Source organism: Pristiophorus japonicus, chromosome 16 (assembly GCF_044704955.1).
Source record: "Pristiophorus japonicus isolate sPriJap1 chromosome 16, sPriJap1.hap1, whole genome shotgun sequence".
In the NCBI taxonomy this organism is placed as follows: Eukaryota; Metazoa; Chordata; class Chondrichthyes; family Pristiophoridae; genus Pristiophorus; species Pristiophorus japonicus.
The window spans coordinates 45,230,669-45,245,187 of NC_091992.1; the positions used below are offsets into that span (position 1 = coordinate 45,230,669).

The 14,519-nt window shown below is 43.9% G+C and overlaps 1 protein-coding gene across 4 annotated transcripts in view; it reads left to right on the forward strand.

Moving 5' to 3' along the window:
• mks1 (MKS transition zone complex subunit 1) overlaps positions 1–14,519 on the forward strand; it is a 73,731-nt gene that overhangs the window by 35,668 nt on the left and 23,544 nt on the right. For all 4 annotated transcript variants that reach the window (XM_070858121.1, XM_070858119.1, XM_070858120.1 and 1 more), the window contains 4 exons: positions 3,169–3,211; positions 7,434–7,496; positions 11,084–11,154; positions 12,815–12,884. In XM_070858121.1, the coding sequence (XP_070714222.1) occupies positions 3,169–3,211; positions 7,434–7,496; positions 11,084–11,154; positions 12,815–12,884 (247 nt within the window). The remainder of the gene's footprint in view (positions 1–3,168; positions 3,212–7,433; positions 7,497–11,083; positions 11,155–12,814; positions 12,885–14,519) is intronic.

Sequence of the window (14,519 nt, forward strand, 5' to 3'; positions counted from 1 at the left end):
CAGCACAGACTGGGCATGGAACTTCTGGTTCTTTTGCCAAGTACTTTAAATCTGTGTCCTCTGGTTACCAACCCTTCTGCCGCTGGAAACAGTTTCACATTTACTGTATTACAACTGTTCATCATTTTGAACACCCCTGTCAAATCTCCCCTTGACCTTCTCTGCTCTATGGAAAACAACCCCAGTTTCTCCAGTCTCCACATAACTGAAGTCTTTCATCCCTTGAACCATTCTAGTAAATCTCCGCTGCACCCTCTCTAAGGTCTTGACATCCTTCCTAAAGTGTAGGACCAGAATTGGCTGCAATGCTCTAGCTTGGGCCTGGCCAATGTTTAATAAAGGTTTGACATAACTTCCTTGCTTTTGTACTCTGTGCCTCGATTAATAAAGCCAAGGATCCTGTATGCCTTTTTAACAGCCTTCTCGACTTGTCCCGCCACCTCCTAATACCAACTCCTAGGAGACACCACTATATACTTCCCTCCAGTCTGAAACAACCGTTCACCACTAATCTCTGCTTTCTGCTCCTTAACCAATTTTGTATTCACACAGCCACTTCCCCATTAATCCCACTGGCTTCAATTTTGTTAACCTGTTTTAAAGGAACATTTGTAGACCTTGGGATAAATGTCAAACTAGTGCTGTACATATCCTTTGTATTGTGGCATTTCCTGTGACAAAACACAGGTGCATACCACACCAAGGCTGCCAAGTGCTTCCACTGGGATGAGTTTCTGGTGGGGGTGGGATCATTGCCTTGGATACTGGTGCCCATATAAAAACTGTGCATGGCCCCATTATGATAGTGGCAGAATATACTCACCTGCACAGCATCTGCATACTGGATATGTTTTTTGTTCATCTGCTTCCATGATGGTGTCTCTCGAATTGATTAGAAGTAAAATTCGAACTTAAAACGTGTACTGGGGTGATGGAGGGATTGGAACAATAGTCTGCAGTGCCACCTAGTGGCAGATGGGAGTTCCTGCACATGATCCCTTATACCAAGGAGGTTTCAAACTCCTGGTGCTGCAAGTAGCGAGCAGAGGCTGGGTGGGCATTTCTCGCTGGTATGGAGATGCTGTTCTTGCATGCATCCCACAGCCTGGTCTCAGAATGACGATTATGTAAGCCCGAGAGTAAGACACTTCCTTTGTCCTCCTCAATACATGGCACAGGGAATTCTTGCTAAAGGAGAAGAGAAAAGGGTAGAAATTCACATCCCCGGGAGCGCCAATGGAATGCAAACGACTAAATTCGGCGGGAGTTTAGCGGCGGTGGTAACACATAGCACCCCCGCTCTGCTGCGTCAACGATGCTAACTTCATCACCCTCGTGCAGCGCCCCAGACCCTAAATTGAGTATCTCTCCTGAAGCTGCGCTGGGCGATGACTGTGACAGCTTCAGGGGATGTGTATGGGATAGCCGGCTGCTCATGGGGTGAAAATTGTGCACCCCGTTGCTGCTTTGGGCACAGGGTCTGTGCCTGAGTGCCAGGCTGTTGGCATGGTTACCCCCTCCCCCCCGCCCTGGTGGTCCAGGTAGGACCCTTGTTTTCCTGCAGAGTATGCAGCTTGGATCTTCCCTTTAATTTAGGGAGGAGCCCCATCTACCACGTAGCGCTGCTGAGCCATACGCCCCGCTTATGCCCCAGGACATTCTTGCTATTGAGGGAGTGCAGCGAAGGTTCGCCAGACTGATTCCCGGGATGGCAAGACTGACATATCAAGAAAGACTGCATCAACTGGGCTTGTATTCACTGGAGTTCAGAAGAATGAGAGGGGATCTCATAGAAACGTTTAAAATTCTGACGGGTTTAGACAGGTTAGATGCAGGAAGAATGTTCCCAATGTTGGGAAAGTCCAGAACCAGGGGTCACAGCCTAAGGATAAGGGGTAAGCCATTTAGGACCGAGATGAGGAGAAACTTCTTCACCAGAGAGTGGTGAACCTGTGGAATTCTCTACCACTGGAAGTTGTTGAGGCCAATTCACTAAATATATTCAAAAAGGAGTTAGATGTAGTCCTTACTACTAGGGGGATCAAGGGGTATGGCGAGAAAGCAGGAATGGGGTACTGAAGTTGCATGTTCAGCCATGAACTCATTGAATGGCGGTGCAGGCTCGAAGGGCCGAATGGCCTACTCCTGCACCTATTTTCTATGTTTCTAGAAAGGAAGTTGAGCGCTTGATTTAGCACTCCTCTCCTTTCGGGGTGGTAAGTCCAATTACTCGCAAAAGGAAAGACTTCTGCACCTGGCACAAAGTCTCACGCCTCATGAGTGGTATTGCCCTGAAGTTTTAGCCCAAAGTCTTTATCATGGAGAAGAATGGGAAAAAATATTAGAAAGGAAAATAGAATTTCTAATTTCACATCGGGACTAGTAGAATACGGTTTGAAGTATTGTCCTAAGTTTGCTGGTACCTCACACAGTTATCTGGCCGAGTGCGAAAGACCCCTGCCATTGCTGCTCTTCATAGGATTAAGAGTTGGCCATTCTGTCCCTTAAGCCTGCTCTGCCATTCAGTTAGACCATGGCTGATCTGTATGTTAACTCCATCTACTGCCTTTGACCTATGTCTCTTGATACCTTTACCTAACAAAAATCTATCTCTCTCTCTATCTTGAACGGTCCAATTGTCCCAGGATTCACAGCCTTTTGTGGGAGAGAGTTCCAGATTCCTACTGTGAGGCAAAACGGCGTCCTCATTTTGCTCCTGAATAGCCTAGCTCTAATTTTATGATTATGTCCCCTCATTCTTGATTTCCCCATCAGTAGAAATATTATCTACCTTATTGAATGCTTTTTAACATTTTAAACACCTGAACCAGATCACTCCTCAATCTTCTATCCGCGAGAGTTGCCAGTGGTGACTCGCTCCCCCGTCTCTCCCTCCATTCCTATGAAGAAATATCTGTATTTGCTCATCACTTTCTCCTCGTCAGCCCTGTTGCAATGAGGAGCCTGGCGGTCACAGCCACTGGCATCGACTGCTCTATGGAGGACCGCCTTGGAGCAGAGCACTCCATCACCACACGTTGCGTGGATTTTCTGTTGGTCAAATTGACAACTGTTCAAAAGTATAAAAAGTGGATGGTGTGTACAATGGATGGATTTGTACTGTGATTGACTTCAGTTTTAAAACACATTCTATCCTTATTCCTGCAGCCTCATGTTGGTGTTCTTCAGCTGTTTGTGAATGGTGAAATTGGTAAGATTATTCTGATAGATCTGTGTTTTTTCTTGGCCTGTGTGCTCTCACTAACAAGGGCTTAATACAGGAAGCCTTCATCCCCACCAGAAACAATGTGCTATGGTGACTCTGGGTAAATGCACCACCTGGTGCAGTACTACGCCATGCAAACCAGACATTCCGAGGGTTGACCCACGGTCTGTAAACATATGAAAGATAAAGGACAGGAAAAGAACAGCTGGCCCATCGAGCCTGCTCGATACAGCCATGACCTTGAGCAGCAGGCCCTGAATATCATAACTTACCCCACGCGCCACCAGCCATGTGATCTTCTGGGAGAGACAGAAAACATTTTTTTAAAACAATATCCATTTAGGGAGAAACAAATCTGAAAAATTCCTCTCTGACTAAAAGAATCAAAGAATAGAATGGTTACAGCACAGAAGAAGGCCATTCGACCCATCGACCCTGTGCCGGCTCTCTGCAAGAGCACTTCAGCTAGTCCCACTACCTCGCCCTTTCCCCTTGGCCCTGCATATTTTTTTCCTTCAGGTAATTATCCAATTCCCTTTTGAAAGCCACAATTTAATCTGCCCCCACCGCCCTTTCAGGCAGTGCATTCCAGATCCTAACCACTCGCTGCGTAAAAAAGTTTCCCGTCATGTTGCCTTTGGTTTTTCTGCCAGTCACCTTAAATCTGTGTCCTCTGGTTCTTGATCCTTCCACCAATGAGAACAGTTTCTCTCTATCTGCGTTATCTAGACCCCTCGTGATTTTGAACACCTCTATCAAATCTCCTCTTGACCTTCTCTGTTCCAAGGAGAACAGCCCCAGCTTCTCCAGTCTATCAACATAACTGAAGTCCCTCATCCTTGGGACCATTCTTGTCAATCTTTTCTGCACCCTCTCTAAGGCCTTCATATCTTACAGTGCGGTGCCCCTTGAGAATTTTAACACTTTCTCAACCTGCCCTCCCACCATCAACATTTGTACAAGTCTCTCTGTTCATGCACCTGCTTTAAAATTGTACCCTTATATTACCTCTTCTCGTTCTTCCTACCAAAATGTATCACTTTGCACTTTCTTGGTTAATTTTAATCTGCCACGTGTCCGCCCATTCCACCAGCCTGTCTATATACTCCTGAAGTCTATCACTATCCTCCTCACTGTTCGCTATACTTCCAAGTTTTGTGTCATCTGCAAATTTTGAAATTGTGCCCTGTACACCCACATCCACGTCATTATTATATATCAAGAAAAGCAGTGGTCCTAGTACTGATTCCTGGGGAACACCACTGTATACCTTCCTCCAGTCTGAAAAACAACCATTCGCCACTACTCTCTGTTCCCTGTCACTTAGCCAATTTTGTATCCGTGCTGCCACTGTCCCATGGGCTTCAACTTTGCTGGCAAGCCTATTATGTGGCACTTTGGAAGTCCATGTACACCACATCAACTGCATTACCCTCATCAACCCTCTCTATTACCTCATTAAAAAATTCAATCGTTAGTTAAACATGATTTGCCTTTAACAAATCTGTGCTGGCTTTCCTTGATTAATCCACACTTGTCCAAGCAACTATTAGTTTTGTCCCGGATTATTGTTTCTAAAAGCTTCCTCACTACTGAGGTTAAACTGACTGGCCTGCAGTTGCTGGGTTTATCTTTACACCCTGTTTTTTTTTTTAGCCTTGCTCCCTGATGCTCCGGACTCTCGGGTCTTCCTTTATCTCTGGCCGTCCTCGCGCTCTCTCACAGATCTGCTCTTGGCCCCATTAGCTTAGAGTCCTTGGGTTCTGAGGCTCCATTCCTCCTTTTCGGTCAGACGTCTCACCTGCCTTCCTCCTCCACCGAATTCCTGTGCTCACCAAATTCTTCCACTCTGCTTGCATTCTCCCAGCTCTATCCCCAAGTTCTGTGCTCAAGCTCCTAAAGCGATCAGTACTCTAGAAGAGCACATTGACTGCTATTTCTATCACCACTTATTCCTCCTACTTTTTGTATGCTCTGACCTTCGCCCCCACCAGGGATTGGTCCAGCTCTCTTTTGAAGGTAAGCAAATCTGCGCTCACCTGTCAGCAGCAACTTGTTCCGTAGTTATATCTGTCCTCGGGGAAAGGGCATAGCTCCTGACCTCGAACCTACTTCTACTGTTGCACAACTTAAACGCATGCCCCCTGCTCTTCCCCATCTATCGAATTGAAATTATCTATATGAACACCGTCTAAGCTCTTCATTATTTTAAACACCTATAATTCAACTTGCTGTACCCACTTGCTAAATAGTCTGCAAAACTCATTGGGGTCATTTGTGAAGAAAATACACAATGTTAGATGGATGCACTTGACACATTAAAATGGAGTCCTTGAGGTTCTTACTGAGAGCTTAGGGGGCAGCATGTGTGTGCAACGGAACTAATTAAAATCATTTTAATATTTAAGCACCTATTAGTTTCTGCCCCCCAGCTTCGTGGAAGTCTGCGCTTCTCTGGACGAAATAAACCCAGCTTTTTTAGCCTATTTCGCTAACTACAGTTGTAAACTGGTTCTTATTCTTGTGGCCCTTTTCTAATGTCTCCATATCATCCACTATGTCAGGGGACCAAAGCTGGACATTGTATTCTAAGTGAGGACTTACCAAAGAGTTACACAAGGACAATATAGTGTGCTTTGTTTTAGACTGACTTACCCTCGCAATACAACCTAATAGTCTATTTGCTTTGGATATCATTTCACGGCACTGATTGTGAACCTTAAGGGAATTATGTACAATAATACCAAGATCTCTTACCTTCTCAGCAGACTTCAGTACTTTACCCTGTAGAGTATAAGTATATTTAGCATTGGGACAGAACTAATTAAAATCATTTTTATATTAAACTGACAAAAATAGGCTGAGTGGGATGACTGTCCCTGCAGTTTATAAACTCCATGAGAATAGCAGCAGGCTAACTTTCCTTCCTCCACCGTTCTCCCTCAGTAATGGTCAAGGTTGTGAGAAGCCCTGACTATTACTGTCCAGACATGTGGGAATCGGCGATACAATCCTTGCTGCTCCTAAGGGTTTAGCATTGTGCCCAGCAACACGCTGCCTGAACAATAGGTCAGTCAGTTGATAAACATTGGTTCAGGTAATAGACTAAAATCTATATCTCAATCTTTGTTTCATGATGTAGGAATAGCATCAGATTTAAAAAGCTATTCATCCCAATGTATCCAAGTTTATGATGAATTGGTAAATTCCTGATTAAACCGGTTAGGTAGACTGTGATTCCTCAGCTGGTGAGTTTGATCTTTGCACCTTTATCTAAGAGAAGGAGGGATAATTACAAGCCAAGTCCTCCCAGCCCACTCTTACGTGGTCCCTATTACATTTGCATTTCTTACAAAGGAAAAGTTCTTAAATATCGGTACATAAACTTTCTAATCAACGAACAACTATTCTGTCTGCATCACCATATGTTAGTGCAGCTCCAAATTTCTTCCAAAGAAATTGGATCTTGCTTCAGCTGGTGTTCGGCTGAGAATGCTGAAAAGTCTGGCTGTGGCCTTGGGGAATGGAGCTCGTGGCATTGTTCCTGATACTGAGCAGCATTACCAGAGTTGGTCAGTAGGGGAATGGTGAGTCCTGTGTGGGAATCTAGAACAAACTTCTAACTAACTCTCACAGTTCGGGGCGGCCCACAATGTTCCAGGGCCCGGCACTCCAGCTCTACACCACCGCAGGTCAGGGCTATAAATAGAGCTGGAGCACCGGGCCCTGGAACATTGTGGCGGATGTGCGGTGAATGAGGGGCCCAGAAGAGCCGAGGGCCCAGTGGCAGCATGGGCCGGTATGTGTGCGCACCAGGTCTGTGCAGCAAAGAAGGTCTTCAATCGTCCTGGTTAATCCTTGCCACTGGATAAAGGCCTAGCTCTGTCAAGCCTGTGTGGTGGCTGATGTGCAACGGTCACCACACATTAAAAAAAATTCATGCACAGGCATCTTCCACCCCCTCAACTGGGGTTCAGGACTGGAACATCAGGTCCTTCATTGAAACATCTGTGAACTCTCGTGGAAGCAAGTCATCCTCGTTCGAGGGACCACCTATGATGATGATGATAACTAATTCATTTAGTAATGAACTTTGCCATATGTGTGTCTGGTGGATCTGGGTACACTCCATGAATGAACTGGTTTGTTTCTAGAGGTTGGCCTTATCCAGTGTTTGGTAATGCTAATTTTATTTTTGATATTTCAGTGTCGGCTCAGGATTACGAATATGACAATCTGTACATACACTTCTTCCTTGAACTTCCAGACTGTGAGTACGCTACTGTTTATAATTGGTGTGCGTGCTCTGTCTCTCTCTCTCTCTCTCTCTCTCTCTCTCGTATGTGTGTCTCACGATTTCGCGCTGTCTGTGTTTCCTCCATTTTCTACACTCCCTTGCTCTGCCTTGGGACCAATTGTTGATGCTCCTGTTCTTATTCAGCACCATGAGTGAAGGGAGTTTCCCATCGGTTACCCCTTCCCTGATGGTCCACCAGCATGAAAAGCAAAGAAAGACTTGAATTTATATGGTGCTTTTCACGACCTCCGAACGTTCCAAAGTGCTTTACAGCCAATGAAGTACTTTTGAAGTGCAGTCACTGTTGTAATGGGTGTCAGCTGTGGCTCAGTGGGTGGCACTCTCGCCTCTGAGTCAGAAGGTTGTGGGTTCAAGTCCCATTCCAGGACTCTAGGCGGACATTCCAATGCAGTGCTGAGGGAGTGCTGCACTGTTGGGGGTGCCATCTTTCGGATGAGATATTAAACTGAGGCTCCGTCTGTTCTTGGGTGGATGTAAAAGATCCCATGGCACTATTTCGAAGAAGAGCAGGGGTATTATCCCCGGGGTAAACTGGCCAATATTTATCCTTCATTAAAACAGATTATCTGATCATTATCACATTGCTGTTTATGGGAGTTTGCTGTGTGCGCAAGTTGGCTGCTACGTTTCCCATATTACAACAGTGACTACACTCCAAAAGTACTTGAGTGGCTGTAAAGCGCTTTGAGACGACCGGTGGTTGTGAAAGGCACTATATAAATGCAAGTCTTTTTATTTAATGTAGGAAATGCGGCAGCCAATTTGCAGTCCTGACTTGAACCCATGTCCTTCTGACTGAGCCAAGGCTGATCCTAAGGTTGTGTAGAGACTGGTTGCTAGGAAGGTTCTGTAGATTGTCAACTGCTTGTAAAAATCTGCTTCTCTCCAAGGTCATAAGAAACCAATAATAAATTACTTTAAAAAATTGATTTATTTGAAATGTGATGGGTACGTCTCAACACTATACATATATATTAATGGATCTCCTGTAGTGTTGCTTGCAGTGAATCTGAAGATACGCTCTTTTTTTTGCTTATGTAACAAACAATACATTGTCAGGCCCACAAATTTATGGTGATTAAGTACAAATATTTTTATTATAAAATGTTATAGAAGAGTTAGCAACATTTTGGGGATCAAATTATGCATTTATTTCCAAAAAAATTAAAACTGTTTTCCTGATAATTATATTTGTTTTAGCTATGTCCTAAATTTTATATATTTTTTTTAAGTCCAGAATCCACTGGTAGGGAAGATAATCAGGTTGCAGGAAGATAGGCATGTATAAGTGTTGGGGAGGTGGGGGTAATGATGTTTGGGAGTGTAGAGAGAACTTGGAAGCTAGTGGAAGGAGAATCTTGAGGGATATTGTTGGGAAATGGACCTTGTATTTGGGAATAATGGGCTCAAAATTGCCCAGGAGTTGCTCCGTTTTTTTTGGAGCAACTTGATTTCTCTGGAGTATCTTAAAAATCCCCATTTTGCACATTCAATTTGCGCCAATGTATGTGAGTTAGTTAGGATTTTTTTAGTTTAGTTTTTTTTAAAAGGGGGCATTACCAGCCACCTACGCCCATTTTAGCCATTTCGGCCACTTTGGACAGCTAATAGTTACCCCAAACTAACTTAGGCCAGCGTATGTGGCCACTTGTGGCCGTACAGAAAACCCTTACAGAGAGTTAAGAAATCAGCGCAGGTAGGTACTTAATGACTTAACTAAAGAATGTGAATAGGATCAAACAACTACACAGGACATCATATGACAAACTTCGCAAAGTTAATTACTATACAACAGAAGCATTCATGGAAGCTTAAATCACAAAAATAAAAGAAAAAAAGTGACAAAACATATTTACATAATTTTTTCAAATTATCCAAATAAAAAAATAGAAGTACCTCCTGCCTGTAATTCTTATGTTCTTATGTAGGAAAGTATTTTCATCAACAGGATTAAGGAAAGTCTTGAGTAAGCTCATTAAAATTATTGGCTACACAGTTATCACACCCCCCCCCCCCCCCCGGATCAAAACCCCCCCCACCCCCACATCAAAAACTCTCTCCTTCCCCTCTTCCCCCTACAACACTCTTCCACCCCCACCCCCCCCCCCCCCCCCCAATCAAAACTCTCTCTTCCGCCCCCCCCGATCAAAGCTCGCACCAACCTGTTTGGAGCCTTAACCCGAGAAGCCAGCGGACTGGCCTGTGCGGCAGGCCACTCGGCTCGGGATAGGGGCGGGACGCATCGGGTCCCACGCTGCAGAACGCATCATCAGCAGGAGCCACTGCGCATGCGCGAACCTTCTAATGCACATGTGGACAGCTGCCATCATTCTTTCACACGCAGGGCCCTAGCTCCGCCCCCAATCCACTGGCCACGCCGCGCCAAGCCCCGGCAGAGTCAACAGAGCGGCCAGAATCCAGGGAGATCTTTTTGGCGCCGTTTTCACCCTACGATGTCGGTGCATCCTCGGTGAGTGCGCCGAAAAAAACGGGTGGGCCAAATTTGGGCCCAATGTGAGGGAGGATAAGCCTTCAGCAATGTCTTGCACCCTCCTTTAGATGTTGTGCAGCACTAATTTACCAATGGAACTGGGAAGCTTGTCTTGGTTATTTAAAGCTGTTAGTGTGCTTATACTGCAATTACAAGCACATTCATGTGTTTAAATAACTAATAGAGCCTTCCTAGCTCATTACTGGGAAACAGCAACATGTATTTATATAGCACCATTAATGTAGTAAAATACCCCGAGGCACTTCACAGAAGCATTATCAAACAAAATTTGACACCAAGCCACATAAGGAAATATTGGGGCAGACGAGGTTTTTTAAAGAGCACCTTAGAGGAGGAAAGAGAGGTGGAGTGGTTTAGGGAGGGAATTACAGAGCTTAGGGTCTTGGCAGCTGAAGGCATGGCCCCAATGGTGGAGCGATTTAAAACCGGGGATGCTCAAGAGGTCAGAATTGGAGGAGCACAGATATCTCAGAGGGTTGTGGGGCTGGAGGAGATTACAGAGAAAGGGAGGGGCTAGGCCATGGAGAGGGAGGGGCCAGGCCATGGAGAGATTTAAAAACAAGGATGAGAATTTTAAAATGAGGTATTGCTTAACTGGAAGCCAATGTAGGTCACGGGTGATGGGTGAGAGGGACTTGGTGCGAGTTAGGGCACAGACGGCAGAGTTTTGGATGACCTCAAATTTACGGAGGGTAAAAAAAGCCCTTGGAATATGAGGCATTATTAGTTGGAGGAAGTGCGTGCTCTGTGCAACTTGTAATATATTATACATAGCTATAGATGTTGTAATGATTTGTACAATATGGTGCACCGTAAGGTATCAAAAAAACAACCGGGAATGGCAAAATGTTGAAAGAACTGAGTGGGAAAGTCTTACTTGAAGTAATTGGAGGATCTTTATACTGTTGGCTGTTTTCTACCCTCTCCTTTTGTGATTGGAGTTTTAGTGCTTGTGTAGATTCAGTGACGTGTGCACTGGCGCATGGTTCCTGCAGAGCCTAAATAACTCTCATTTGTTCATGTCTAGACTGGTTCTGTTCTCCAAAGCAGCAGTTGTCTGGAGTGACGCAGACTTGTTCAACCAAAGTCCAGGACCGGGTAAGGAGACTTCAGAAACAGTATTTTGAACCGTGGTGATCAACAAACATCCCTAGAAATAGAGATAAGAAAATGAGTGAATATTATAAATCTGCATTAAAAACTGGAAATATACTGCAGGTCCATCTGTATCTGGAAAACAGATTCATGTTTAGGATAGATACCCCTCTGAAATCAAATACCAGAACCTGTTATTCTCTTCAGATGCCGATGGACCTGCTGTGTGTTTACAACATTTTTCTGTTCTTTCGTTTGTTCAGATATTGCCTTCAGCTAAAGGTTGCAGAAATGCAATATGGAACCCATGCATGCACTGTTATGTACAAAATATTTCTCTCTGGTTCTTAACCTCAAAGTAGCAAGTCTGCAAATTATTTTTAGTATTGTTTTGGCTAAACACTCAATCACAAGGTTGTACGTTCTAATGCCACTCGAGGGAATTGAGCACACAAGCTGGACTGATACTTCAGTGCAGTACTGCGGGAGTGCTGCAACATTGGAAATGGTGTATTTCTGAGTAGATGTTAAACTGAGGCCCCGTCTGTCTGCTGAGCTATGCGTAACAGATCCAATGGCACTTTTCAAAGCGGAGCATTGTCCTGGCCAACATTCTTCCCTCAACCAACACAACCAGATCAACTGGCCAATAATCTCATTGTTGTTTGTGATGTCTTGCTGTATGAAAGATGTCACAAGTGGTTACACTTCAAAAGTAATTAATTTGCTGTCAAGTGTTTTAGGAGAAAAAAAAGCACTCTATAAATGCAAGTTCAATCTTTATTCCTATATTAAACTCTACATGATTTGAATTTTCAGATTTAATTCTGTTGCCATCCTCTTCACATCATCATGTTTTTTTTTAAAGATTGCAAATTAAGTCTTTCGTACTCTTGTCCAAATAGTACCACATAATTGTATGTTATGGCTATAGTTTAGGTAGGTGGGGGTGTTAAGCGTATGGCCATTAGAAAGAAAGACTTGCATTTATATAGCGCCTTTCACCATCTTGAGACATCCCAAAGCGCTTCACAGCCAATGAAGTACTCTTGAAGTGTAGTCTCTGTTCTAATGTAGGAAATGTGGCAGACAATTTTACACACAGCAAGGTCTCACAAACAGCAATGTGTTAATGACCAGATAATCAGTTTTAGTGATGTTAGTTGAGGACTAAATATTGGCCAGGACACCGGGGAAAACTCCCCTGCTCTTCTTCAAAATAGTGCCATGGGATCTTTTACGTGGCACAGACATGATTTGACATCTCATCCGAAAGATAGCACCTCTGACAGTTCAGCTCTCCCTTGGTACTGCACTGGAGTTTCAACCTGTATTTTGTGCTCAAGTCTCTGGAATGGGACTTAAATCCACAACCTTCTGATTCGGAGGTGAGTGTGCTACCACTGAGCTATGGCTAACACCCTTAGGTACCTGGTCTGGAAAATGATTTAATAAAACAAATCAATGCCACAGCCCACAGATTTCAAAAGGAACGGCATTGCAATAAGATTCCAGTGTACTTCACTCTTAATGATTCCCATCTGCAGTTTATTTAACAGATAATGTTAAGTAGTGGCAGTTAAGAACAAGCCAGTGTTTAAGGGAATAAACATCATTACTGAGTGCTGTGTCCCATTGTAATTACTGTTATTATTTTAAATAGGAGAATGTGGCCTATTTTTCATATCCATTCAACTTTGAAATGAGCTTAAGAAGCGAGGAACAGCCTGAGGGTGAGTTTCCCATTTTCCTTTGAAGCAAAAGGCCTCTCTTACACCGGATGGGAGCTCAGGACTTCCATGCATGCTGAGCTGAGATGCCCATCTCCATTTTGCTTTAGTGATTTTAAAGGTTTCCCTATATTTATAGAATTGTCGAGTGCTCACCAAGCTGTTTTGTACATGGACAGTTACAGAAACTCTCGGGTTGCTTCCTGTGAAGGTACCAGTGCATCTAGTTCTCTCCTAACCCCCAATTAATTCTCCCTACACTCTAGACTGACCGTGCCTGAGGTCGTGGGCATGTGACCTTTGAACCTGTGCTGCTACAGAATTGTCCATTGAAAGGAGTTTTGGTGGGGGAGTATCAAACTAGGATGAAAACACTCTACCTAAATTCACGCAGCATTCGAAATAAAGTAAATGAGTTGACGGCACAAATCATTACAAATGGGTATGATTTGGTGGCCATTACAGAAACATGTTTGCAAGGTGGCCAAGACTGGGAGTTAAACATACAGGGGTATCTGACGATTCAGAAAGATAGGCAAGAAGGGAAAGGAGGTGGGGTAGCTCTGTTAATAAAAGATGATATCAGGGCAGTTGTGAGGGATGATATTGGCTCCAATGAACAAAATGTTGAATCATTGTGGGTGGAGATTAGAGATAGTAAGGGGAAAAAGTCACTGGTGGGCGTAGTTTATAGGCCCCCAAATAATAACTTCACGGTGGGGTGGGCAATAATCAAGGGAATAATGGAGGCATGTGAAAAAGGAACGGCAGTAGTCATGGGGGATTTTAACCTACATATCGATTGGTCAAATCAAATCGCACGGGGTAGCCTGGAGGAGGAATTCATAGAATGCATACGGGATTGTTTCTTAGAACAGTATGTAACAGAACCTACAAGGGTGCAAGTCATCTTAGATCTGGTCCTGTGTAATGAGACAGGAAAAATAAACGATCTCCTCGTAAAAGATCCTCTTGGAATGAGTGATCACAATATGGTTGAATTTGTAATACAGATTGAGGATGAGGAAGTTGTGTCAGAAACTAGCGTACTTTGCTTAAGCAAAGGGGACTACAGTGGGATGAGGGCAGAGTTGGCTAAAGTAGACTGGAAACAAGGACTAAATGGTGGCACAATTGAGGAACAGTGGAGGACGTTTAAGGAGCTCTTTCATAGTGCGCAACAAAAATATATTCCAGTGAAAAAGAAGGGCGGCAAGAGAAGGGATAACCAGCCGTGGATAACCAAGGAAATAAAGGAAAGTATCAAATCAAAGACCAATGCGTATAAGGTGGCCAAGGTCAGTGGGAAACTAGAGGATTGGGAAAATTTTAAGCAACAGCAAAGAATGACTAAAAAAGCAATAAAGAAAGGGAAGATAGATTACGAAGGTAAACTTGCGCAAAACATAAAAACAGATTGTAAAAGCTTTTACAGATATATAAAATGGAAAAGAGTGACTAAAGTAAATGTTGGTCCCTTAGAAGATGAAAAGGGGGATTTAATAATGGGAAATGTGGAAATGGCTGAAACCTCAAACAATTATTTTGCTTCCGTCTTCACAGTGGAAGACACAAAAACCATGCCAAAATTTGCAGGCCACAGGAATGTGGGAAGGGAGGACCTTGAGACAATCACTA